Source organism: Lissotriton vulgaris, chromosome 5, assembly GCF_964263255.1.
Source record: "Lissotriton vulgaris chromosome 5, aLisVul1.2, whole genome shotgun sequence".
NCBI classification, from domain to species: domain Eukaryota; kingdom Metazoa; phylum Chordata; class Amphibia; order Caudata; family Salamandridae; genus Lissotriton; species Lissotriton vulgaris.
Window position 1 is genome coordinate 625,115,448 of NC_141693.1, and position 27,945 is coordinate 625,143,392.

A 27,945-nucleotide genomic window follows, 5' to 3' on the forward strand; every position below is an offset into this window, starting at 1 on the left:
GAAGTACTGCTTTTTCCAGATCTGCGCTTGCTGGCGTGGAAAAAAGAAGAACTGACGTCAGCACGCGGAGGCGGCGTCTAAGTACTCCTACGACATCATCACGGCGCCCACGACGCCGACAACGGAGCCGCAGACGACGCCTACCGGTGCACAGGGGTACTGCTACGCAAAAGTTTCCGGATCCAGTCTGAAGCCTTGGGATATTCTAAGGTAAGGAATCTATCACTAACGTGTCTCTTTCAGATCCTAAAAGCTACGCTTGAGGAGAGTCTTGAACGTGGCAGCCTGCCAATAGACCACGTCTAGCCTTCATAGCAGTTATTCACAAGCCCAATAAGCCGCCCACTGATTGTGGCTCCTTTAGGCCGATTTCTCTTATTAACGCTGTGGTTAAGATTCTGGCCAAACTTCTAGCCACCAGACTCCTCACAGTCCTCCCCTCCCTTGTGCATGACGATCAGTCAGGATTCAATCCGGGCCATAACACCGCTTTAAACCTCCGTATACTCAATAACGTAATGGGCAGGCAACCCTATATACAAGAGGAAGCCGCGATTCTGTCCCTAGATGCCACCCTAGCGTTCGATTCCATAGAATGGTCCTACCTTTTTGAGGTCCTGAAACGTTTTGGCTTTGGCCCGGTTTTTATCCAGTGGGTCCGATTGCTAAACACCGACTTGTTAGGCCAGGTGCAAGTTAACGCTCATACAGCCAGACAACTCCAACTGCATAGGGGAACCAGGCAGGGATGTCCCCTCTCCCCCTTTTTAGGGCTCGCCTGCTAATGCGCATGCGCATAGCTGGCGAAGCTCTATAGTGGCTTATCCAGAGTTTAACCACTGGCGATTCCATGGAGTGCATGTGCGCTTTTTAGGTCATTGCGCATGTGCAAATGAAAGCCAGCCATCTGCCGCCAGCAGCTTCACTTGGGATCCGCTCCGCCCCCTGCTACATCAAAGGCTTTAATTTCGACAAGTCGTGTCGCATTTCTCCTCCCCCCTCCCCACAGCAATGCCAATTCTCTTGTTTACTTACACAAATCTCGCAGATACCCCGAGCAGCACTGCCCGCACTACCGAGGGTTCTGTTATGCCACATCTCTCAGCTTACAGATCCCTTCGCTCTTCTTTTCATATCAACGTTTCTGCCTCTTTCACTCTGTCTTCCAACTCTCTCCCTCCCGCTCCATTTACTTACGCAAATCTCACTGATACCCCGAGCACCAGTGCCCGCAATACCGAGCGTTCTGTTATGCCACATCTCTCAGCTTACAGATACCTTCGCTCTTTCTTTTCCTTTCAACGTTTCTGCAAATTTCATTCGCTCTTCCAACTCTCTCCCTCCCTCTACATTTACTTACACAAAGCTCGCAGATACCCCGAGCAGCAGTGCCCGCACTAACAACACCACAGCACCAACACAGCACCGATCTGCGCCACCACATTATCACTAGGCAGCAACACATTAACACTGAGCGCAACACCAGCAAACACCACAGCACCACTCTACACCACAACACAAATCAGCACCACCACAGCAACACTCAAAGCAAAGACAAAAGCCATTGAAATTTGTAATATCAATACATGTAAGTTAGGGGAAAACTAAACATGTAGCTTTACTAATGCTATAGGTGTAACATTAGCTAATTTTATAACTATTGGCATTTCAAAGAACAATATTAATAGTTTTAATATTTTAAAAACATAAAAAGAACTTAAGGAATTATATTTACAATACCAATAGCTCCAACTTTTCTAATGCGAGACCTATTGCATTTCCAATGCTTGTTATTTGTGCTTACATTGGAACCTCTAGCTCATTGGATCCGCACGGATGCTTTAATTAAAGGACTGAAATGGAATGAAGACACGACTGATAAAATTTCCCTGTACGCGGATGACATTCTGGTATATGTCTCCTCTCCCAGATCCTCCATTAACAGTTTGTTCCATGTCCTAGGAAATTTTGGGAAATACTCTGGTTTTTCAATTAACTGGTCCAAGTCGGCCCTGTTTAGTCTCCATGGCCCTCCGCCCGTACTCCCGAGGGGGTTCACCATTGCTGTGGCCAACTACGGTTTCAAGTACTTGGGCATTTTTGTAACTCCTGATCCCAAACTCTTTTACGAAAATGATCTAAAGGGTCCGCTCCAGAGGCTCCATAGTGACATCTCCCACTGGCGTACGCTGCCCTTGTCCCTCCCCGGCAGAGCAGCTCTCTTCAAAATGCTAGCACTCCCACGTTTTTTGTGTCCTCCAAAATGGTCCCTACTCAATTTCTGATTCCTTTTTCTGTGTGTTGGAGGGTGACCTGAGACTCCTCCTATGGGATGGTAAAGCGCCTCGTATTGCCCTGAATAAACTAACTCAGGGATGGTATGATGGGGGTATTGCCCTGCCAAACATTCGCCTCTACTATTGTGCCTCCCAACTCGTAGCCACCAACTCCTGGATCCATGGGTCACCTGCCAACCCAGCATTCCATCTAGAACGCTGTCAGACGGGATGGAAGGGTTTCTTAGGTGCCTTATATGGCAAATTCCCCTGAATTCGATATGTGGGACCCATGACACAAACTGTGGCTATCTGGCACCGAGCCACTAAAAGCTTAGGTTGGTCTGACAAATTTACTAAGGCCACCCCGCTTTGGGTGTCCCAAAGGCTGGGTTCCCTTTGTCACTTTAAGGGCTTTGACAGATGGGACATGATTGGCATTTCCACTCTAGGCGACTTGATTCATAAAGGGAAATTGTTGACCTTTGCCGAACTCCAACAGAAACATGACCTGGCCCAATTCGAGGCATTCAGATACCTCCAGATTGCACACGCTGTCACGATCACTATACCAGACCTCTCCTCCCTTCCAGAGGCCTCTCCCCTAGGGGATAGGCTACTTTCAGAGCCACTCCAGTTGAAGGGAATATTGTGCACGTATCGTAAACTATGCAATAATATGCCTGACTCCTTCCAGACCGTGCGGGACAAGTGGCAAGAGGACGTGGGAGACTTAGACGACGAGGACTGGAGATAGGCACTAATGTCCCCTAGGGAAACGGCGATAAATCACCGCTTCAGACTGATCCAATTGAGAATTCTGCATAGAACATACATGTCGGCCTCCCTTCTAGCTAAACTGGGAAGACGCCCTGATGAGATGTGTCTTTGTAGCTGTGGCCGCCCCGGCACCTTTTACCACGTCCTCTGGGAATGTCCAATTATTCAATGGTTCTGGGACAGGGCGGCTCGTAAAATGTCTAATGCGTTGGGGAAGCCTATTCCTCTTTCCCCTAAGGAAGCGATTCTTAATAGATGGCGTGCTACAGACCTCACTGAGATGGAGCTTCAATGGGTGGCCCTAGGTTTCCTGCTGGTGAAACGTGCAGTGGCAATGCACTGGGGTGCCCCCCAGAGGCCTCTCCTGGTGGGTTGAGTGGCGGAAATGGACAGATGCATGCTGGCAGAAAAATCTATATTTAAAGTCAGAGGTTGCCCCAAGAAGTGGGATAAAAAATGGGGACACTGGAAGGTTTATAGAGGTGAGATTTGCGCCTCCCCCTCAGTGGAAATGGCGATGGACAGAGCTGGATCGAGACGATGTATTGATCTTTGAAGTGATTTTCTGTGTATACTTGATTCATTGATTACCGACTCTGTATTTTGCTGCCTAAATTTGCTGGATGATGATTCGGATTTATTTTTTTGGTTTTCTTCAATAAAAATATTTAAAACAAAAAAATAATAGATTGAGTGATGAAGCCTGGTTGGATTTTTTTAAGCAATTGTCAAATCATCTGCATGCTAGAAACATGGCATAAGAAACCCTTCCACATTGATGGTTTCACAACAATTGATACGCAAGCAAGCACCCCCTCTCGAAAGGGAAGGCCTAAAGGGGGTTTAGCAGTCTTGGTCTCCATCACATGCCCACTGACTTAAGCCTATACTGGATTCACCTGATTTTCAATTCCTGTGGTTTTTATCTGTGGATATCCAATGTTTCATAATAAACAATTTTTATAACAATGTATTTGATAATACTAGAAACCAAGTTGTACTGGCCCTTGAGAAGGAGCTTGATTCATTCATAAAAAATAATAGAAGTGATTGTTTCTTGATGTGGGCTGGTGATTTTAGTAGTAAGAAATGTGGAATTTTAGAAGGAAAATATTGTGGATATGGGAATGAGTCTGGTAAAAGTTACTCCCATTTCCCCACATAACATTTATGGTGAAACTGTCAATGGGACTAATCAATCTTGTGATTCGTGAGTGCACAGCCTTTTTGGATGAATTATTTTTCTCAAGTAGGTTATAATTATTAAGGTGCTCCGTAGGAGACGTCTCCCGTCCTGGTGGCATCAATTATCTAAAGGCAATAACAGTGCTTCCAATTGATAATTGGTTGCATCCCTTAGGGAGCACTTCTGGGGTTCCAATCTTGAATTCCTCCAACAAAAAGTTCACGAAATTGTTCAAAAGAACGATTTATTTATGTTCATAATTCATGATTCATTCAGAAATTCATGTAATTTCTTTGGTATTCCATCAGCAGGAAAAAATATATAATTTCATATTGAGTTCAATTTTTGCTCCAATGCATTTCGGGCGCTCTGCGATTCGTCTGGGGGCGTTTCTTAAGTGGAAAACAGCGTAGCTAGGTGTTTGTCTTGTCCGGGAGCAATCATACTATGGCTCATTTCACTTTCTCTGAAATTACATCAGCGCGCCACACGTGCCGACCGTCATTTCAGGCAACAACAAAAAAAAAGCCTCTTCGCCAGCTTCTTAGGCTGAATTCAATATAAGGAAATCCCTCTAGTGCAAGCACCAGAGGGATGTCCTGCCTCTGGTGCCAGGACGGGCTGAAGCCGTCCTGAACACAGGTGCAGAGGAAGACCCCAGCACGTCCTAAACACACAAATTAAAAAACCTTTAAACTCCATCATCCTACAAAAACTCCTTCACTATTATCGGCAGGCATGCAACAAAATACACCAGCATCTTACTAACCACATGCAGAGCATCTAATTAGACACTGTAAACCACACCACAATGAATAAAATAAATCCACTGATCTTAGAAATCCATAAAACGTGTTAAATACCACGAGGTATCTCCAAAACCCAATTCTACTTCACCCACTACGACATAGGGTAACAAAAAGCCACTCCTCAGCTGTGTGATACCACGCGCTGACCATGCACACAGTTGTTTTTCACCCTTTTTAATTTACTTCCAAAATTTGGATTGTGGAAGGAGAAATAGCTAAACTGCATTCACAACCTATCAGATGCCAAGCGCCTGAAACAAGCTTCGTTTCACACCATTCAGAAAATCTTCATACTAGAAACATTTGCATGTGGCCTTCAAAAAAAACTAAATATCTTCCACTATATTTGCAGTTATATCAACAATTACATGACATGTAATTTTGTGGTCATTAAATTTTCCTCCACCCCAAAGAAAAGCAAAATTGTAAGCGGTCTTCGAAAGAACACTGATGTTTAACAAATAATCTCACTTATTTTAGCCCTCTGTCTAATCCATTTAGAAATATGCAGCTGGCACTAACGCACCAAAACAGCAAGACCCAGCTACAGTCAAAGTTAATGTCAGTATAGAAAATTCTATTTTCAGTGATGCAATGCCTTAAATTATACATACTGGATTCTTGATTTTAGCTTTTGTACAACTTGAAACCTAAACCCACGAGCGAACTTACCGATGGAAGAGGCCACAACCAGTCCAAGTCCTACTCCAAGAGGTCCTCCCATATTCAGAAACTTCTCACTTGGTGCACATACAGCCACAGTCGAGAGACCACCCACTATTCCAGCAGTGTACCAGGCAGCACGGATAAGCAGAGGGCCACCCAACAAGGTTAAAGGAGCTACCACTGCACCCATGACACCTAAAATGAAGAAAAAATATTAGCCATCATTTCTTTGTGGTAGTATATAGATTTTAAATTATATGATAAACTAAAATGTTTACAGCATCATCAGCAACATGGGAGCATATCTCTTGAAATTATGTTACAGGCAAAGAAGTTCAGCTGAACAAACTGATACTCCTGAGTGGGGCTATATCTGGAATCTGCTTTCTGGGCTTCATCCTAAGAGGAGATACTCTGATAGCATTTGCAAAAAGCATTGGCAAAGCCAATAGGTCTCGCCTATGCAAGAGCTGCTGGCTTTGCCAATGTGTTTTAGCCATGTTGTACACCAGCGTGGCTGCTGTTCAGCATGGCTAAGGGTTTGTGGCGTAGAGGAGAGTGGCTGAATGGAGTGACGTAGGGTGGACAAGAGTGTGCCATAGAGTGGATTAAGTGGCAGAGTAGCCGAGGGAGAGTCGAGTGGCATAGAGTAATGTATTGTAGTTGCATTATATAGCGCTTACTATAGGTGACGAGGCGTCAGAGCTTTTCAGCGAGGAGCACACCACTCAGAAATCCAAAAAAAGGATTAGTGGAGAGTTAGTATAGGGATATATAAAATCTATTAGAGTGGTGGACGATTGAGTCTGTAATGTGGGATGTAAAGGAAAGTGGAAAGATAGAAGAGGTAGAGGTTTGTGCTTGGTACCTCCGGAGGATACAATGCGCTTTTCGTTGAGTAGCACGCTTATTCAGAATCCAAACAGAATAAATGGTAAATTAGTATAGGGAAATCTGAAACTAACTTGAGTGGTGAGTCTGTTAGTTGGACTGAAAAGGATGGTGGATGGATAGAAAAGGGAAGGGTCTAGAAAGTGTTTCTTTGGAGATCAAAGCAGCAGTAGCAGGTTTGGGATGGGTGGGGGGGAGGGAAGAGTCAGAGGGCAGGGTTTAAAAAGACTTTGGGAGATCTTAACCCCTTGCGTGCTGATGACAGAACGGTTCCGTCATCAGCATCGGTTGAGCTGTGCTGATGACGGAACCGTTCCGTCATGACTCCGCCCGCGCAAGGCGGATTCAGCACAGGCGGAAAATACGCCCCGCACGCAAGGGGTTAATAACAAAACAGTTTTGAGATGACGCAAGAGAGGTGTAGAGGAGGGAAGATTCCTGAAAGGGTTATTTTGGGGATCACAGTAGTCATGGAGGTTGAGGATTTATTTAGAGATGTGTAGGGTGACAAATAGGGCAGTGATTGGAGAGAATAGTAGATCGAGGTTTGGGATAAGTCAGAGTTGTGGTAGAGGATATATTGAGAGAGGTATTGGGTGAGATATAGGGTAGTGTATTGGAGATGCAGAATTAGGAGTAAAGTAATAAATATAAAGATACATAATTAATTTGAAGGTGTGCATGTATAAGTAAGGTAATATACCTAGATTTACGTTGCATTAAATAAAAGGTAGATTTTCAAGTGTTGCTTTACTTTAAGCTAATTTATTTGTTTTTAGTTACATATACATATATATAGATCTTCCCAAAAGTGAAGCAATAGTAGATTAATATTTATAAAAACCTACATATTTAAGCAGTGACCTACATATATTAAACAGAGAAGAACATAACCATAAGTAAAATGTACATTTGTTAAGCAGAACTAATGAAAATCTATATATTTATAAACAAGATTACTACACATACATAGAAGGTATATATGCATAAGAAAGGTAATATATCTCGATATAAGTTGCAGATAGTAAACTCAAGTGTTGTGTTAATTTAAGCTCATTTATTTGCTTTGATCTTTTAATAATTCAATAGTGAAGTAAATGTAGATAAATAATTCTTATAACAATTTACTCATTTATGCAGTGACCTACATACAAGTTAAACATTGAATAATATAACCAAAGGTAATATGTACATTTGTTAAGCAGAACTAACGAATCTCTATGTTAGAAATAGGGTAGCCTATTCTACGGGGGGGTAGCCTGGTGCAGAGCAGGCAGGCCAAACACCTGAGGACATGTGTGAATCATCCACGCAGTACACACAGGCGACAGGAGAAGTGTGGCTACACTGGTTAGAGGAGGCATACCCTGAAGCAGAGGTCAGACCCGGGACCAGGGTTCAATTCTCGACGCGGCAGGGTCTTGACCCCAATTGTCCACGGACTCGATAATTCTCGCTTCGGTGCCCACTCTAATCACGGGTTCACACTCTGCAACTCTGGGCATTAGCTTGCTTAATCTCCACAACGGCCCCCCGCAGCGGGATGCCTGGCTTTCTTCTTGGGGATGCCCAGTACGGGTTATCTCACAGGGAAAAGCCAGGACGGGTTCCCAAGGCAAGCGCCAAGATGCCCTAGGGTAAGTCGAGAGCTATATAAGAACATACAAACATACATACATACACACAAGGCACACCACAAAAAGATACAACACCAGTTTCGGTGAAAAAAATAATAGTAGTAATATTGTGGCTCGCCATTGTGCGCACTGCTAATACATACATGGTTAAGTTGCCAGTTTAACATCACAATGTGCGTAACTCTTTAACATCAACATGTTACAGTGTATACCTTTTCTGACAGTGGATATTCCATTCTGTATCATGAACTAATTTTTTGAAATTCTAAATAAACCTAAAACAACTACTCTGGAACCCTCCCTCCACCCCCCACCTGCAGTTATCTAACTGGGAACACCATCGACAGCTGCCTAACAGACAGAGTAATACAGTGCCATTTCACACAGAGACCTGCACAATACATTACTTCACAACGTGTTTAGGTCTAACTTATAATCAGTATCTGCCTCCCACACCTAGTTTTTCAGCCACAGCAATGATCATGTCACTTCTACCTGCGTTGGTTCTTCCCAGCTTTTAAACACCCCGCACAGCACATCCCATGCCATCGCTATCGGTATTTTTTATCAGTCCCCTCTGCTCCTCCCTACGTATCGCAGCTCTTTAAGCGAGACTCCATTTAATCACTTGCTCCCTCTCTCCAGGACTCAAGGTTTGGTAGCCTTGCTGCCTTCCACTGGCTGGTAATATGCCTCTTTGCTAGTATGAACGCTAGATTTGCAAAGCATGCTTGTACCTTATATCCCTTGGGTTGGCAGTATAACCCCAGAAGACAGCTCTTTGCTGTGTTCCAAATATTCTTCCCTAGTGTCAGCAAGCATGTGCGCAATCTGCGCCCAATAGTGTGTTAGTGCTGGACATGTCCACAGCATATGTACCAGCCCGGCATCCGCCTCAACGCATCTTGGGCAATTTGAGGGGGCGGCGGAAAACATCCTTTGGAGTCTACGCAGAGTGAGGAATGCGCTCTGTATAATCAGATATTGAATACATTTGAACCGCGCATTGCGGGACACTATCTTTGAGGATTCCAGTACTTTAATCCATTCTTTGTCCGTCAGACCCTCTGTACATCTGTCTCCCATTTCGTCCGCATGCCCATAGTGGAGATATAACGGTCCCTCTAATGCCTACATAAAGCCATTTCGTTAGATGCCTACCATTTCCCATTAAATGGAGCATATGTACTAATTTATTTGTGGGCGGCTCTTGTCCATTTGGGGCCCACAGTTGTTTCATACAATGAGATAATCCTGCATGTAAGAGAAATAAAGTGTACGACAGGTCACTAGTTGTAATTTCCTGAGTGCCACTCTCCTTCTACCCGTGCCCCACACCAATTCCATCAATAAGAAATCCAGACCTGGAATATGTTCGCAGGGAGAAAGATCAGGATTGTTGTGAAATAGTGCAGCACTCTAGGCAACATTACCATCTTTGTGATGGCTAGACGTCCTGTGACAGACAATGGCAGAGTAGTCCAGAACGCTATTTGAGAGCGCAATGTAGTATTGCTCTCTGCACATTTCTGTCTATCGGGTCTTCTTGCCTTCTATATATGTGCACAACCAAATACTTAAACGCAACTGAGGCCACCTGTATCTGGTTATCTCCAAACCCTACCCTACATGGAGCCTAGGTAGTTAAAGAAGAAGGTACGGAGTTATCAAAATTTAGACCCGAAACCTGACCAAAGTCCTCAAAAATCTCTGTGGCGTATATTCCACTGCATAAATCTCGGGTGTTCATGATTATGTCATCAGCATATAGCGACGCGGCGTGCGTCACTGGACCTACAGGTATGCCCCAATTTCAGGCTGACATGCGCAGTTTATGTGAGAGCTGTTCAACTGCTAGTATAAAGAGCATGGGGGACAGGGGACAGCCCTGTCTCGTGCCCCGGTGAACCCTGTACGCCTTAGAAATGTGGCCACCTGTCCTAACAAGAGCTGTTGGAGAGGCTTATAATAACCTAACCCAGTTGATGTATTCAACAGGTATCCCATGTACGCCCAGAGCAGCCAGAATGTCTTCCCAGCTCAGCGTATTAAACGCCTGCCGCATATCTAAGGATAGGAAGCCCGCATTAGGAATCGCTCCAATGGGGCCCACATTATTTGATAGAGCCGCCTCACGTTGTGCACCGTGCTCCTACATGGCACAAACCTGCATTGGTCTACCTGTACTAACTTATTGAGATAGGGCAGTAAACGGGTTGCTAAGATCTTACTAAGAATTTTATACCCAGTGTTTAGGAGCGACAATGGGCGGTATGCTGAGATGTCAGCCGCATCTCACCCAGTCTTGGGCAGTGACATTACCAGTGCTTGATTTGTCGACTGGGGAGAACCCCTCCCTCAGCAGATGCTTTATACAATACACCTAAGTGAGGCGCCAACTCTTTGGCGTAGGTTGAGTAAAATGCTGCAGGTAGGCCAACTAGCCCTGGGGTCTTATTCTGCGGCAGGGCCCAGATTGCCATCAGAATTTCCTACGTTGTCATAGGTGACCTTAGTTCGTCTTGATCCGTGGCGGCTAGCTTCGGTAGCCATACTCCATGGAGAAACTCCCTAATTTCCTGAATATATGAGTGCCTGGCGACACTGTACAAACACCTATAGTACTTTTGGAATACTTCATTTATCATTAATTGGGTATGAGCCAGGTCTCCTGGCGGGGAGCGGATTTATGTTATTGGGGCCACTTGGGGTTGGCCCGAATGACGCGTGCTAGTAAGGTACCTGCTTTATCAGCCTCCACATGTGTTCTCTGGACATATGCTTTATAGTCAATTACCCTCCGCCTCTCCAACAGGTCAGCATGCTCTACCTGCATCTTCTGCAGGTCATCCCCCTGGTTAGGGGATTCTGCGGCTGCTTTTTCCAGGGGTCCCAGTTGTCCCTCAACTTCTGTCAATTTGCGCACTATCTCCTGTCTCGCTCCTACTACTGCTCCTATGGAGGCTCACCTCACTACCACCTTGAACGCTTCCCATTCTATTAGTGGGGAGGAGGCGGAACCCACATTCCGAGTGAAGTAGTCTGCAACAGTATCTGCCATATGCATCCAAAAATCCCAGTCCTCAAGCATTTGGGGCTTGAATCTACACGCCGACACCTGTGTTGGGATATAAACCCTACTCCAGAGCCATCTCCAGCGGACTGTGGTCCGAGAGCGTTTTACCAAAATGTGATATTTGAACACCTTTTGGAGAAGGGAGTGAGAGCAGAAGACATGGTCTATTAATGTGTGTACTGAATGTACGTGGGAGTAAAAGGAATTTGCCCTTGTCGATGCATGTTTAACTCGGCACGCGTCCTTGAGGCCCCACCCATCTGTCCATACCTCTAATGCCCTGGCCTGTCGTGTTGCCAATGCTCCTCAGAGCGGATGTGGTCTATCTATCCATATATCCAGCACCGCAGTATAGTCCCCTCAGTCCCTCCCCAAGTATCCAAGGGTATTGTACCCAATCCACCAACGCAGTGTTCAATCGTTGAAGGAACCCATCCTGTTCCGAATTCGGTGCATAAATAATCACCATCACCAGCTTCTGCCCATCCATCTTGCCCCTCAGCAGTACATATCTGCCCTCATCATCCACCCTCTGCTCCAGCAATCTGTAAGGGACTCCCACCCGTATCCATACTGCTGCACCTCGTGCGTAAGCTGAATAAGTTGTATTACATAGCTGACCTCCCCACTTTTTCTGTAATTTATTTGTTTCACTGGCGCTTAAATGTGTCTCCTGTAGGAGAACAATTTGTGTTTTCCATCTACTGAGCAGAGCATGCATGCAGTTTAAGCAGGGAGCCCATAACTCGCACATTCCATTTGAGGAATTTATATGTTGCCCTTTACTCTATTTAACTGTGCCCTGCGTCTGGTCTCTGGTTCAGTCTGTCGTGCGTTTGCATGTGCTTCCTTGTAACTGCCCCATTTATCTCCCAAACTACCCCAGTTCGGAAGGTCCAACCCCAAAATTGTGCTCAACCAAACAGCTGAAACTCGCTTGGCGATTTTGCAAGGGGGAGGGGGATGATACCCAGTCACGGACAATTATGCCCTTTGCAAGCACCATCGTGCCACACCAAATGTACGCATTGTTGCTATTGCACTATTGTGATTGCATTGTCTTTAATAAGTTTAAAAAATGTGCAAACTATGTGAGAAAAGAAAAATAATATAATAAAACAGAAAAACAACAGTTAGGGGTGGAAATGAGATTGCTTCCTGGGCACGGGACACATCCCCCAACAGTATATGCTGTACATAAAGGAGAATCCCTATTGATACAGTTACCAGCTGCTGCCAGCGCACCGATCATATCTTCGCCTCGCTTCATCACGTAGTATCGCTGGGTTTTGGGTGGATGAATCTTCCACCAACACCACCAGGACCTTACATGTCTGCATAAGTCCCGCACTGTCAGCGTGATTAGTCCTCCAGTTCCCTGGCAGTTTGTGGTGTCAAGGATGGGAACAACGGTGGACTGGCCTCCGAATCCGTTGCGGGCGCTCTATCCGAAGACTAATCACGCCCGCTGATCTCTCTTGGTGCTCTCCATGTTGCAGCCCCCTTCAATGCCGCTCTTTTACTCTCTAGATGTTGCTCAAGAGTTGGCACCTTCTCATCCAATGCCTTCTGCTTAGACATGCTCCGTAACCCTGTGTGCCTGCGGCGTTGACTCTGCCTTCGCGGCTGCCGGTGTTCATCAGGTACGCCAGATTTGGGAAGTTCACCTCAATCCACATGCCGTCTCTACGTCTTCAAAGAAGTGAGTGGCGTTACCGTGTAGAACTTTCAATTTTGCCGGAAAAATTAAAGCATATCGTAGGTTTTGCTGTTGTAGGTGCTGCTTAACCCCATAGAATGCCTCCCTTTGCCGTTGCACTTGTATCGTATGATCAGGGAACAAGGAGACTTGAGTTCTCATATAGGAGTGGCGCCCTTTCCCTTGCCCTGCGGAGCAGAGCAGTGCGTCTCGGTCTCTGTAATTCAGGATCTTTGCCACTATAGACAGAGGTGGCAGTAAGGGGGCCTTTGGCCCTGTTGGCACCCTGTGAGGCTTTTCCACACTAAACATTTCAGTCAGTCCCTCCAGGGCAACCTCAGTGCGCAACCAATTCTCAATGAATTGTGTGGGGTCCCGGCATTTGCTTTTTTCATGCATGCCAACGATTCTGAAGTTACTCCTCCTCCGGTGCCGCCCTTCAGCATCTTCAACTTTTTCTTGCAGTTCCTTCACTTGTCACTGGAGCTGTGAGACCGTCTCCGTCTGTGCTTTATACCAAGGCGTAATGTCCGATAGGATAGTTGCATGGGTCTGCACCCGCTCTGCCAGTTTTTTATGATCTGCACGGAGCAGAATCGCATCAGTTGTCAGACTGTCCAGCTGCTGCTCCACCACTGCCCTAGATTCGTGGATTTCCTTCAAGATAAGGTCTGGTTTGTCTTGGGACTGCTCTTCCTGCATGAAGGTGTCCGGAATCTCTTCCTGCGTGGGTTGAGGGTCATGATGTGAGTATGGAATAGTTTCTGAAGACTGTCCTTGGTCCACCGGTTTTCCTTTTGGCCGCCCGATGCTGTGAAGCACAACGCCTCCAGGCTGTAACGCAATATCGTTATGTTAGTGTCCCACTTGGCCCACAGTCTTTCAGACCGGTGTTTAATGCTTCTGCGACAGCTATCTATGCATGTAAATGGTTCGTAGGGCACCAAACAGAGTTATTTTACTGCCACTCCGGCACAAGGGTCTCTGCTTCTCATTTAAGCGCCCCACATTACTGCGGGGACCACTTGACCACTCAGTCTCTCGATTTGTTGCGGGCCATAGCCAATGCCTCCGTGGGCCCCAGACCGCCGCGCTGCTCCTCGGGCGCCCCGACCGGCAGGATGATCACCAGTTGTGCACTTCCAAATTGTGCGTATGTTCACCAGTGGGAGGGATTCCCACCGCCAGATCTAAATCCTACGTCCACACCAAAAGTAGGAGCAGTGACAGGGCAGCGCGGCACTCCTCTGCACCTCCGGGCGCAGTTGTAAGGGGCTTGGCCTAGGTCCTCCCCGGATGTCCAGGCCGCAAGCTGCGACCTCTTGTTAATTATCGGCCGGCCGTTATGCTGCTGCACACTTTTCCACGCAGTCAGGGCCGCCCGGTTCCACTCCTGTGCGGCACCGTGCAGTGCCTGGGAGCTACAGCAGTCCGTCCACTACAGTGGTGGCCTGGGTGCTCCAGGATTATATAGGATTTGTCGGGTTTATGATGGCCCCGGCCCTCTCCACAGGCGTCCGCCATTGCTTGCGGCTGGCCACACCCCCCTTGAGTTCTGAACCGGTTGTACTATTTTCATATTTATTACAGATGATCCGTGGTAGAGGCTATTGCCGTAATTGAATTTTGACAGACCAAGAGAGATAGTAGCCGGGACCTTGTGAGGAAATCCAAGGAGAGGGACAATGTGTTGCAGAGTTTTATAGTAATGAAGCTGGATCTTGCTAGTTTGGCGACTTGGGCATTTATTGATCGCTTGCATTTGATAGTAATTCAAAGGTTTCCTATTTCATTAGAAACTTTAGTCAGTGTTCCCAGATCGTCAGGCTAGCCTGTGAGTGGGTCAAAGTTTCCAATTTCCACATGTGAATATTTCTGTTTTAGAAGCATTCCGTTTGAAATAGCTCCATGTCATCCACTTATCAAAGGCTATGAAGCAACCGAAAATTTGTGAATTTCTAATGTCTTTGAGGCTTTCCAGTTTAAGGAGTATTTGTGTCTCAGCTGCATAGCATGCGAGGTGAAATTCATTGATCGGCGCCACTAATGACTTTGTGTATATGTTGAAAAGCTTGGGTGAGATGATAGAGCCTTGCTTATGTGAAGTACGCTTTGGACGAGAAATGGGGAATATGGATGACATTAGTTCTGTTGTGAAAATAGGCTGTGATCCAGTTGAGAGCAGTCCCCACTACGTCGGCTTCGTAGAGAGTTTGTAGTACATGTCATGATCAACTGTGTCAAAGAGGGCTGAGAGGTCCAAGAGAAGTAGTGCAGCAACTGCGTTGAGGTCAACTGTATTCTTAAGGTCATCCCATATGGCAATGAGGCAGATTCTGAGCCTCTTCGTGGATGGAATCCTGTTTGGAAGTCTTAAAGTATGGAATAATCTTCAATTAATTGTGATATCTGGGCGAGTGCTGCTCTTTCTATCAGTTTGCCCAGGAAAGGTCCATTTGAAATTGGTCTGTAGTTGTCGTGGGCTAAGCAGGTCTAGGTTTGTTTTCTTTAGTAATGGCATATGTATGACTTTTTCAGGGTTTTGGAAATATTTCTGTAGTTAAGGAACTGTTGACGATTCTACAGGTGTGGTGGCAGAGGTAGTTAAAAGAAATTTCTTGAAGGCTTGTGGTGGGCACTGGTCCGAAGAGCTGCAGACATGCCTGCTTGCTTTGACAAGGTCGTTAAATTCACTGTGTGGTATTTGTTGGAAGGAATGCAGAGGCTGGGTTAGCCCACTCTTGGAGGGTTATTTTGGAAATGGGTCGGTGCTGGTGGTTTTTCTATGTTTATTTGCCAGTTTGTGAAATCTTTGAGTGATGAGATGAGCTCCTTCTAGGCAATTTTGTTAACGAAATTCAGTGATAATTGTGTAGAAAATCTTTATTAGCACATTTACCATTTTGAATTCTGTGTGAATACTCTTTTCTTAGCTTTGTTGATTGCTTGCTTGCATAATATGTTACGTTTCTGTAGGTGAAGTTTGCCTTGATTGGCATTTGTTTTGATCCAGGTGAGTTGAAGCTTTCCAATTTGCTGTTCGTTCTCTTTTCGTTCTGTATTTCTCTAAAGTGCTTGTTTTCTTTTGTGTCGCTCCGAGTGGTAGTAGGATATCAAAATCTTTTGTAGCCACTCATAATTCTAGAACAGAATTTGGTCTGGATTTTTATTGGATGTTAGTTGTATTTCTAAGTATTCATAAATGAGTTTGTTCCACAGTTGACAGGTGGATGCATGTAAGTTTTTTTTAGGTGTGTTGCTTTGTGTTGTTTTATGTTGGAAAGCAAGCAATGGTGGTTTGACCATGTGAATGGAGTAATTGAATGAAAGGTAACTAGATCTGCATATACAAAAATGACATCTAGGATATGTCCAGCCATGTCTCGGGGTTTGTGGATGAATTGATGTAGGTTCAGTGCGTCTGGCCAGTGATTATTGTTTTTCAATGGGGCATATTTTTTCAAACCAAATGTTTAGGTCACCAAGAATGCATAGATTGGAGTGTAATGTTATCAGGTTTAAAACTGTGTCTAGAAGTGCGTCTGGGAATGTTGCATTACTAGGTGGGGGTCTGTAAAGGCTAAGGAAGTTACAGTAGAAAGAGGATTTAGGGCAGCATTTGGTGAAGATCGCAATCTTGTATGGAGAGGTCGTCAGCTTTAGTGATATTTAATGTTTGCTTGAATAAAACAGCTAGGCCTCCTCTTTTGCCTATAGGATTTTGTGTGATAGTTTGACAGCCTAGAGGAACAGCTTCATGCAACACTGGAGGCATGTCATCTCCCAACCATGATTCAGTTACGAAGAGTACGTCAGATTGTGTGTCAGTGAGAAGGTTGTAGATCCGATGCTTGTTTTTTTTTTAGAGTGATCAAGCATTTATTAGTAAGCAGTTTAGTGAATGCCTTTTCGTGATGGTGTCACTTTTGTTTTGCAGAAGAGACAGCAGTGTTTTGTGGACTTGTAGCAGCTGTGGGCTTAGTGGTGGCATTAGCTGAATGAGGATAGCAAAAGTGTATTTCTGTATCGTATTCATGGTCAAGCAGGTTAGGATGCCATTTTGGTGGGTCTGCATGAGTAGGTGGTGGACATGGTATTTGAGAGAGAGTAGTCTGTGGGAGGTAGATCCTTCGGTGGCGTGGTCTTTGGTTCCGTAGGCTTTTTGGGCACCGAACCGGTAGCATCTTTTGGCTTTGAAACATGTTCTTTTGCAGTGTCTTTAGCCGGTGGAACGAGTGGTCTTTTCAGTTCCGAGGCTTTTTTCGGCTCCGAGGCATGGTTGTTGGGTCCTTTCGGTTGCAATTTTTTGCTCGGCTCAGAGTGAGGTTAGGACGCCGAGGAGCCGGTGCCAGTCTTCAGCGCTGAGTGCTTAGATGTGGAAGCAGCTGGCGTGGAGGGTGAAGATGGCTTCTTTTTCGGTGCCGGTATGTGTGATGCCGGCACCGGGGGTAGGCTGACTCGAGCCCGTGTCGCCTAAAGGCTTATTAGGCTTCTTTGCTGAGCTCGAAGGCAGGGCATGGGAAGCAGTCTCTCGGTGTGCACCGGGGCCCGAAGGCGAGGGTGTGACTGAAGCCTTTTTGGAGGGTGTCGAGGAAGGGTCGGGGTCGACGTGTGTACTCAAGACCCACTGTGCCGGAGTGATGTCCTCGACGTCAGAGTGGTCGGCCTCGGAGTTGCTGTCAACGCCATGTTCTCACTTTTGTTCTGGCACGTCGACGCCCTCTTGGAAGATGTCGTCTGGGATCGAAGATGACGAGCGAGCCATAGTTCTTCGAGCTCGTCGGTCTCGATTCGTCTTTTTGGAGCGGAAGGAGGCGCAGTCTCTGGGCTTGTGCTCCTGTGATAGGCAAAGGTTGCACACCTCATGTAGATCAGTGTGGGGAAACTTCGACCCACATTGAGGACACTTTTTGAATGGCGTCCTTTCCATAAGCGACGACCGGAATCGAACACTTCGAAGTTGTGAAGAGTCGCGTCGATTGGAAACGCGTTCGAGACAATAGCGTCCAAAAGGGTGAGGATTGCGTGCCGAAGGAGAATCGGTACCAAACCGGAGCGCAGAAAAAACATCCGAGCCCGATGGCAGAAGAAAACAATCTAAAGATGGAGCCGATGCCCATACGCACTGTAATCCAAAGGAGTTGTCACCTATCTCGTGACTTCCAAAGACTTTTCAGGACAAAAACAACTGCAAACATCCGGGCACAACACTAGTTGGCAATCTATGCACAGTGTGTAATCTGCAGCTCATGTGCCTCGAACACCAAGTTCTGCCATGCTTCCTCAGTTAGCAAATTGTGGTGGTACGGTCTGTTGAAATATGATGGGGTTAATATGGCTAGATGGATTAAAGAATTTGAGGGCCGAATGCACCACCTGACTTCTTGCGGACTGATGTAATACAAGTGAGCAGTATGAAAACTTTTGCCAAAAAACTGGTAGTTTTCCTGTCACTTATCCTCATTCCTGTAACAGAGTGTCAAATAATAAAGTGTTCTCAATATTAGAGCCGCACTCTGCCCTACATTCTGGGACACACTATACACCGACGTGGTGCCAACTGGAATGAGTAAGTGGGACCACCCAATGCATAATGGCAATTTCAATATAAATTCCTGCCAAATGTCCTTTTTTCAGTAATGTATTGGGAACTATGGAGGTCCCAGACACAAAAACATCTTCGTTCATGGTACTGTGGAAACCAGTCCCTGTTCCAGATTTTACTTTACAAGTGAAGTTTAAGGAGATGTGTTCAAAAAAGCACATTTTATATTTTTAACGCACCATGAAATTGAACCACAAATAAAAAAGCTGACCCATCAGTGCATTATGCAGCCAGCAACCCAAAACAATTTGATGTAATGAGGAAATCAGTGGGTAAAGTATCAGGATGCCGAACCATATTTAAAGAAACAAATAAAAATACCTGCATGCAACATCCAGGCTAGGTGTTTGGCGCCAGGACTTTGTTCATAGGATATGGACCTAACTAACATTCCCGCTCCAATCACTGCTGCAAATGTTGCGCCAATCGCCTGCAAAAGACAGATTACTGTTAGTGCCCAAAACGTAGCGTGATAACTTTTATTACAATACCTCATACGTTGTTAATGAACAGGCATTAAACATACATTGTACAAACAATAACTTGAATTCCAAACTGGAAAAACTAAGTGGTCCATTAAAATACAATTCTGAAAGGCTCCGAATCCGATTAGAGTCTGCCAAATCCGTTTCGGAATCAGTCTTTCTGACTGGTTCGGAAAGCTTTCTGAACTACCGATTAGGATGTTCAGAAAGCGTTCAGACTTTCCGTGTCGGTTCCGTATGACATTCGGAGGAACAGAGTCAATCGGCGAAGGCTCCTACAGGTTAACGGACTGCTTTTCTGACTGAGCGATTACAATGTCAGATTCGGACAGCCTTTCCGAATCGATTGTTCCAACAGATGTCAAAATTATTGTAAGTCTGCCATTCAGAACTCTGCTCAGAGTTTGTCGACAAATGTTACGCCTTTTGTATCCCACTTTCACCCCAGGGTGAAAATCCCAATTACATCCCAGCAACAAATTCTGAAGGCTATAAAGCTTATGCATTGGCTTTATAGCAGTTTATCATCTGCATATAGAAAAGTCACTCAATGGGTTTTGCATCACAGTTCGCCAATGCGAGCATTTCATTGGATCCATTCTGCCAATGGTTCAAGCATTAAGGCAAAAAGCAATCGCAAGAGAGGACACACCTGTCTTGACCATTGCTCTAATTTAACTGACACCAACATTACCCATTTCACCCTCACTATAGACACCGGGTCCAAATATAAAAACTCCATCCAGGATATGAATTGCGGGCCAAAGAACATCCATTTCACCAACCCATCATATATGACCATTCTACAATCATTTCTCGTCTTTTTGATCTTTTTCATCTTCCTGATGTCTGTTGATTGTTCTTTAACAAGGATGTATATGCTCCCAACCTGTTGGAACGTTTTAAAAATGTACTTCTAGTAAATAGATGTCTAGTCTGTGCTGCAAATCAGTTTTCATTCTGAACGACAGTTAGCACTTCTTTTAGTGATGGATAGAGGCGCCTGTCTAGCTTACATTTGTAGAATTTGCAGAGTGGAGTTCAGGACTCTCATTTAGGGATTCTTTTAAAAAGGTGCTTTTTACAGCCTGTTTTGCTGGGCACAGTGCAGAGGTCAGCCTCTTTACATGGTGCAGTCTCAATACTGAGAGTGGTCTATCACACTGTGGTAGAAATTCAATAGTTTATTCTTGTTGCCACTGCTTAAAAGGGACATTTCTTGTGATGGTTTGTATGGCCACAATTGTCTCAGACTAAGTAGGTTAAATGAACATTCTTCTGGCTTCCCTGTTTCCTCAAGAAAGAACACACTAATTAATCAGTCCATGCTGTCTTTCAGACCTTTCGCAGGTCACCATCTTAGTTAAAGGTATTTACCTCCCATTCACCTTGGGTCTGAGGCTGCTAGCCCTCTTTCACAGCCACTAGCTGCCATCTGTCAATGAATCTATAGGTGTCTCAACCGCTATCCCTCCCAGTGCCCGACCCATATGATCTGCCATCATTTTTGTGCTTTGGTACCTATGATGGACTGTATCAACCTACTGACTAGGTCTTCCCTAGTTCTGGATGACTCCCTGGCACCAGCAGCGTAGCATCATCTCCCCCTTTAAGTTTCCAGTGCTCTCATGGATGCCACTGATTCCACCCTCATCTTTTTGGTAGTCAACATCTCATTGCCACCTTTTCCCTGCTTTGGTCCTGAATGGGTCGTGAGAAAAGGTACATCATCTATACTACTGCCAGCACTCTAAGTCAACTCACATCAATCTCACGTGCTGCTCATGATACTTCCAAAGGCTCCCACCTGAGTTGCCTCCATAGCAACATCTATGGCAAACTCCAGATCAGTAAAGTGGGCAGGGAATGGGCAGCTCCATATTTCTCTCAGTCAGCATCGAATGAAGGATCCGGTGTTAAACACATTCATTGCTGCAGGGTTCATAATTTTCCACCACTTTTATTCACTGAATTCCGTTTCTGGCTTAGACTTAATAAAATATTTCTTTAGCTCACTTTGCCATCCCAGTTCAGACCCAGCCATATGGCAAATCATTCTTGACCCAGTTCCTCATGGGAACAGTCCAACCTGAACTGCCAAGCCAGGTCTTCCCTGGACCGGAAAAAAGCATCCTGGGACCAATTTCAGGGTAACACCCCTCATCAGACAGACTAACTTGAATCCAGTGGTAAAAGTAAGCAAGGGATCCACCAACTTAGCATAACCAGCCAGCTTAGGGCGAACAAAGCAAACTCAAGGAGATGATGGACAGTGCGCTGAAACTTTTCAGACACTCACTCCCAGTCACAGATCTGGGTTGAATCCATCATCATTCTTTAACTCAATTTGCCAACCCAGTGGAGACCTAGCCACATGCAAATAAGTCTTGACCCTGTTGCTCATGCCAATAGCCCAGCCAAAACTGCCAAGCCAGGTCTTCTCTAGACCAGAAACAAGAAACCTGGGATTGGTTTTGGGGTAACACCCCTCATCCGGCAGGCTAGCTTGAATCCAGTGACAAAGTGAGCCACGATCCATAGGAATGGGTATATCCAAAAGGGACTTTAAATGGGGAGCTCACATTTGGTTGCATACATCAGAAAGCATCAAGACCTTTAAGAGTTACCATACTACTCAAGCTTGTGTTATATGTGCAACTGGATTTGATTTGATTTTGCCTGCTTATAATTTGCCAAATTTATACGGTGCAATGAATTTGCAAGTTTGTCTTTGACAAAGGTGAGATTTGTATCAGGATGTAAAAGCTGTTTAAATATATACATATATATACACATGGTCATGTGATCAAGACCCGATAGGGGTTGAAACGAGTCATGGCAGACTGGCTGGTCAAACAACAATCGGGTGAGCACTTTAGTGAAATACAGTGCGGTGTGAGCTTGGCTTGCATTGCTGACAGTAGTTCCAGTAGAAAATTCAGTCACACTTTTGCAAAGCTTTAGAATTCGAGCGGGGGCTATCTTCTTATCATTCATGGACTTGAGTAGTGCCTTTGATCGGTTGAACAGATCAAATCTCTGGAGAAACTTAATGGTTTTGGGGCTATTCCAGCCAATGATGAATGTTTTTGTGGAGCTCTCCACACCGATGTGAATGTATCAATTAGGTAGTACATAGAAGGGGAACGTATGGATTATTTAGCCTCCCTTGAGGGCTGTGTCTTCATGACCATTAGAACGAGTTACTTACCCTTCGGTAACAATGTATCTGGTAGAGACACAGTCTAGCCGCAGAATCCTTGCCTTAGAATATCCACAGGCGTCAGATTGGATCTGGAAAGCTTTTTCCCCCAACAGTACCTCTGTACGCTGAAGGATTGGGGGGGGGGGGGGGGGGGGGGGGGGGGGGGCCTGCGTCCTGATGTCGTCCAAGGAGGTGACTTCAATGGAGTCATAGAAGGACCCCCCCCCCCCCCCCCCCCCCGGCGTGCTGACGTCAGTTTTCTACAGGGAAACTTTTCTGCGCCACAACACAGAGCCCCATCGAAAATGGAGGGTATAGGAACAGTGTGCCAAAAAAGAACAAAAACCTTTTAAACAACGACAAGAAATCCTAGAATGAGAAACACCATGGTGAAAGAGTACTCAAGACATGTAGGGACAAATATGGGCAAACCGAGTACCCGCCCCAGCAAAAGCCCCATCAAAGCAAAGAGCTGTACCCCCCTTCTCCCCCTAAGAGGAAACGGCAGTGGAAACAAGTGGCATGACAAACAAAGGACAGTTTGCAACCACAGGATGGAACTGTATGAAAAAACTGCCTGTAACCACAGGTTGGAACTGTAAAGGGCCACAAGACTGGAACATGACACACGGCAAGTGACCAGAAAAATGGACAAGAAAGTATGCCATCGCAGAGCATATCCACTGAACATACACCACAGAGGATGCCATAAAGTGAAATGTGAGGGGATAGATGTCACCATGCAGACATATACAGAGTCATGACTACCAGGAGATACAGGTATGTGGATGATAGGATACACACAAGGAGACAGACTGTATTGTGAGAACCACATCACAGCCAAGCAAAAGCTCAAGAAATGGGATTACCAACAGCACACATGCAGCAGCAAAGAGGCAGGCGCATCATCATGTAGTCAACCAGCCAATCGTACCCAGAGGTACAAACGACAAAGTCGGGGGGACACAGAGTGAGAGAGAGTGTGCGAGTGAGAGTGAGAAAATCTGAGGCTAAATCACGGATACTAGCGCAAGGAAAATCTAGCATGTATACTCTCTCACTGTGTGTATAAATCATGAGACATATACATATACATACATACATACATATTACCTACTGGCGATCACCAGTAGGTAGTTATAGTTAAGACATAGTTCCCATAGGAAATCAGCAACATTCTATTGGCAATAACTTTGGCGCCGGTTGTTTAATCTTCGCGAATTTCTCAAAGAAGATGGCCGCTCTGCTCCTTCCCTGAAAGTCTCGGGAAGATTCGTCAAGCGGGGGCCGAGATAAAAGGGGGGTCTCAAAACATGTTTTCCCCATGTTAATTTCCATAGGACGATTATACACGGCTACAGCACGAACCGCTGAACAGAATTATACCAAATTTGGGAAAATGGTAGGGTCTGGTACGCAGATCACGCTTTTGGTTAAATGGTGTAAATTTCTCCAGTAGTACCTGAGAAAATCAAAAGAAAATATATATATATATATATATATATATATATATATATATATATATATATATATATATATATATATATATATATATCTCTCAATATCAAAAGACGATCACTCAAGCAAGTAACCAGAGGACACAATGGGGAAACCTTTGGGAGTTCTTTTAATGACCAATGCTTGGCATGATGCATTTCGGCTTTATATTGCCTTCCTCAGATGCCGTTTGCAAAATCAGGGTCCACTTCGCCATTTTCCTTTGTAATACTACGGCCCCTCCCAATAGTAGGAGGTGTTACGGCTCCACTTGGTTGGAAACAGCTGCAGTCGGGTGATGGGAGACTGCAACTACCATGATTCCCTGTTTCGGTAAGTACCGCTCCTGGAGTCCGAAGTCCGCTCACATGAGCGCTGTGTGCCTGGCAAGGGAAGGGAGGCTTGAAGTACCATTCGAACCCCTATATGACAGTCCAGAAATCCCTTGGGTCCCCAACGCTCTGCCTCATGCACAAAAAGCAATCCGGGACGTGAGACAGAAATAGCTTCCTCCTGTCTCCCTGTGAAGTCACAGTCCGTACTGAACAGCGCCCTCTTGATTGGTTTGCTTCCGAGGCGGTCCTGCAAAATCCGATCCCTCGGTGAAATTTGCCACGTTTGCCAACAATCCACTGGACTCTTGTAGAGCAGGTCCTCTAACACGCGTGTAGGCGGCGCGTGTGAAAAGTATCAAAAGACGATCACTCAAGCAAGTAACCAGAGGACACAATGGGGAAACCTTCGGGAGTTCTTTTAATGACCAATGCTTGGCATGATGCATTTCGGCTTTATATTGCCTTCCTCAGATGCCGTTTGCAAAATCAGGGTCCACTTCGCCATTTTCCTTTGTAATGCTACGTCCCCTCCCAATAGTAATAGTTAATATATAACCGCTCCAATATCCGTACCATAGGACTTCTGCCCTCCCGAAAAAAAGGCAGAAGTCCTATGGTACGGAGATTGGAGCGGTGATTTATTTCGTGGGTACACCCCCACGTTGGAAAGCACCCGCCTGTGAGTGCATTGTTTTGGTGCTCTGGAGCGAATATATATATATACTGATGGGAATTTAAACAGAATTTGCCGTTTGTCGTAATGTGTAGATGTTTTAACGTTTTTGTGTGTACAGAATGTATCAATTGAACTACAAACCCCACTGTGCTTAGCGATTAACAGCAGGAAGTGACATGAAAAATCACGTGTGTTTGTAAATCACTTTTTATTGGAAGATTTGTGTAAGAGTAAATATCCACCGTGAGCAAGCCACCGGTTTGGTGGCGAAATGCGTCGGTATTTACATGATGCTGGAAATTGCGAATGGTTAAAACTTTATAACAGCAGATCCTGAGAGTGCGTATTCATTCTATATATACATATATATATACATATGCGGAGCCTAACCACACATCTCATCGTGAGATCTGATTGGCTGTCAGCACTTCATCCAAGAAGTGTTGGCAGCCATCTTGGGACCAATATACATGATAGCACCTCTTTAAAGAGCATTGCAGTTAATATAAGGTTTTAGGACTTTAGTTACATTATAAATCATTTGTTGATGGTACCATACTCATTTTGGGAATTGTGGTGTGTTCTAAGGTGATTTTACCATGTGAAAAAGCATTCTGCTGGGCTATCATGAATCATGTTTGAAAGAAAACTAATATCTCATGCTTTTCCCACAGTGGTTTGGAAGGGGATCTATAAGCTAAACTGAAAGCCTCTTTTCTGTAAACTCACATTATCTTTCTCAGTCATGTGAGAATGAAGTCTGACATTCTCAGTAAAACATGTACATCCAACAAGGACAGAGACTGTCAGTTGATTCCTTTGTGTTCTACTGCAGCTTCCCAGAGTGTTCTAAAGAACAACTAGAGCGCTAACAGTCCTACTTAATACAAAGGTATGGCACACCTGAAGCCATCTTGATTGGAATAAAGTGGTAACTCTAAAACATTTAATTTAAAAAGGAACAAAATAAGGGGGTATATTTTGCCATAGAAAGTATGATTAGTGCTTCAGAAAGAAAAATGAGGGCATATTTTGAGTGACTTCTCAAATCCTCTTCTATTTCATTAAAAAATTCTGACATGTAGACTGAAACATGCACTTTCAATACCAGCAGCAGACTTCCCTGGTGAGCAGTAGCTTTACTACAGTGATCTAATAAGCAACTAGCGTGCTAACATTCTGAATTTATGGCAAATGTGTGTCACATCTGAATGCCTACTTGATGGAATCAAAGTAGAAAACTGAAAGTATTTCCTACTGAGGAGACTGTAGTAAATGAGGAAATTAGGAAACTTCATAACAAATAAGTCTCCCAAGATGGCCACCAGAGACAAAAGAGCCCAGATGTAGCACAAATATCCCCCAGATGTAGCCCAAGTATAGCCCAATGACAGAATGTCCCAGAGTGTTCTAAAGAACAACTAGAGCGCTAACAGTCTTACTTATGACAAAAGTATGGCACACCTGAAGTCATCTTGATTGGAATAAAGTGGTAACACTTAAAACATTTAATTTGCAAAGGAACAAAATGAGGGGGTTCATTTTGCCATAGAAATTATGATTAGTGCTGAAGAAAGAAAAATTAGGGCACATGTTGACTTCTCAAATCCTCTTCTATTTCATTAAAAAAATGCTGACATGCAGACTGAAACATGCACTTTGAATACCAGCAGCAGACTTTCCTGGTGAGCAGTAGCTTTACTAGAGTGATCTAATGAGCAACTAGAGTGCTAACATTCAGAATTTATGGCAAATGTGACACATCTGAATGCCTTCTTGATGGAACCAAAGTAAACAAGCATTGAAAATGCAATAGATCTCGCCCTCTTTTAAGTTAAAGCAATTCTGTTTGTAATGAGGTGGCTTTTTAGCTTTGCTTTTATTAGTTTTTTTCAAACTTTCATGCATCCCCTTTTGTTTCGCTTTGTTCGCCCTAAGTTGGCAGGGTATGCTCAGACGCGAGTCGCTTGCTCACTGGGTAGGTAGTTATAGTTAGGACCTAGTTTCCATAGGAAATCCTCAACATTCTATTTGGAATAACTTTGGCCCTGGTTGAAGAATCTTAGCGAATTTCTCAAAGAAGATGGCTCGGTCCGCTGCGCTCCTTCCCTAAAAGTTTGGGGGGGATTGGTCAAGTGGGGGCTGAGATAAAAGGGGGGTCCCAAAACGTGTTTTCTCCATGTTATTTTCCATAGGACCTTTAGACTCGGCTACAGGTCGAACGGCTGAATGGATTTATAAGAAATTTGGCAAAACTGTACAGTCCGGCTCGCAGATTACGCTTTTTTTGGAATGGTGTAAATCCGTTCAGTAGTTGCTGAGGAAATTAAAGTTAAAGTCAATTATATATCTATACGCGCGGACGGGTGCGTGCACTCAAGCGGCTGCGCGCGCGAGCGGAATTTTGCTGCGTGACGTCTGTTAACGTTCGATTCGAAGGAAATCAGGAAGTGTTGACCGCCATTTTGTCATTGCGAGTAAATATATTGTTGATTTCAAAGCGTTGGAACATGGAAAGGGGAGAAGGTAGAGATTGTTTTGCTGCGTAGGTTCTCTCAGGGTGTGCAGTAAGGCCCTTAAAGGCGAAAATATATATATATATTTTTTTTTTTAAGTTGCGTGGTGCGCGCACTCGGTCGCGCACACCTATTTACAAGAGTGTGAAAATGGAGATAAATCAGACGTTTGAGTGCTTTGATATAAGGTGGCTCTGAAAAGAGCCCTTGTGTTAATTGAGTTTTTTCTGCATTTATAAGTAAGTACCGATGCAGAGCCTGATGTTGCAGAGGAAGATTCTGTTTCCCTCATCCGTGAAATGAACACGATCTCTCCTATAGAAGTCTTGCATGTGGTAACGCAAGTCGTTGTGGTAAATAGAACCCATGCTATAATCTCTGAGGAATGCAGAAACAGATTTATTTACATGTCTCCTTGCTTTCTCAATTTGTGCACAATGTTGATTGGACCAATTCCATTTCTGTCTTTAGCATATATTGGAATATACCAAGGCAGTTCGAGGAAAAAGTGTCATCAATTGTTGAAAGGTGTCTTTTAGAAGCATTTCCAGACCTACCCCAGTCAATGTGCCTAGATCGTTCCCACCACAGTGCACAATTATAAGG

At 44.8% G+C, this 27,945-nt stretch overlaps 1 protein-coding gene across 2 annotated transcripts in view; it reads right to left on the minus strand.

The window, feature by feature from the left end:
* Nucleotides 1-27,945, minus strand: part of GHITM (growth hormone inducible transmembrane protein) — a 310,682-nt gene that overhangs the window by 110,384 nt on the left and 172,353 nt on the right. For both annotated transcript variants that reach the window (XM_086922078.1, XM_086922077.1), the window contains exons 6-7: nucleotides 18,947-19,055; nucleotides 5,724-5,912 (exon numbers count right to left, since the gene is read on the minus strand). In XM_086922078.1, the coding sequence (XP_086778204.1) occupies nucleotides 5,724-5,912; nucleotides 18,947-19,055 (298 nt within the window). The remainder of the gene's footprint in view (nucleotides 1-5,723; nucleotides 5,913-18,946; nucleotides 19,056-27,945) is intronic.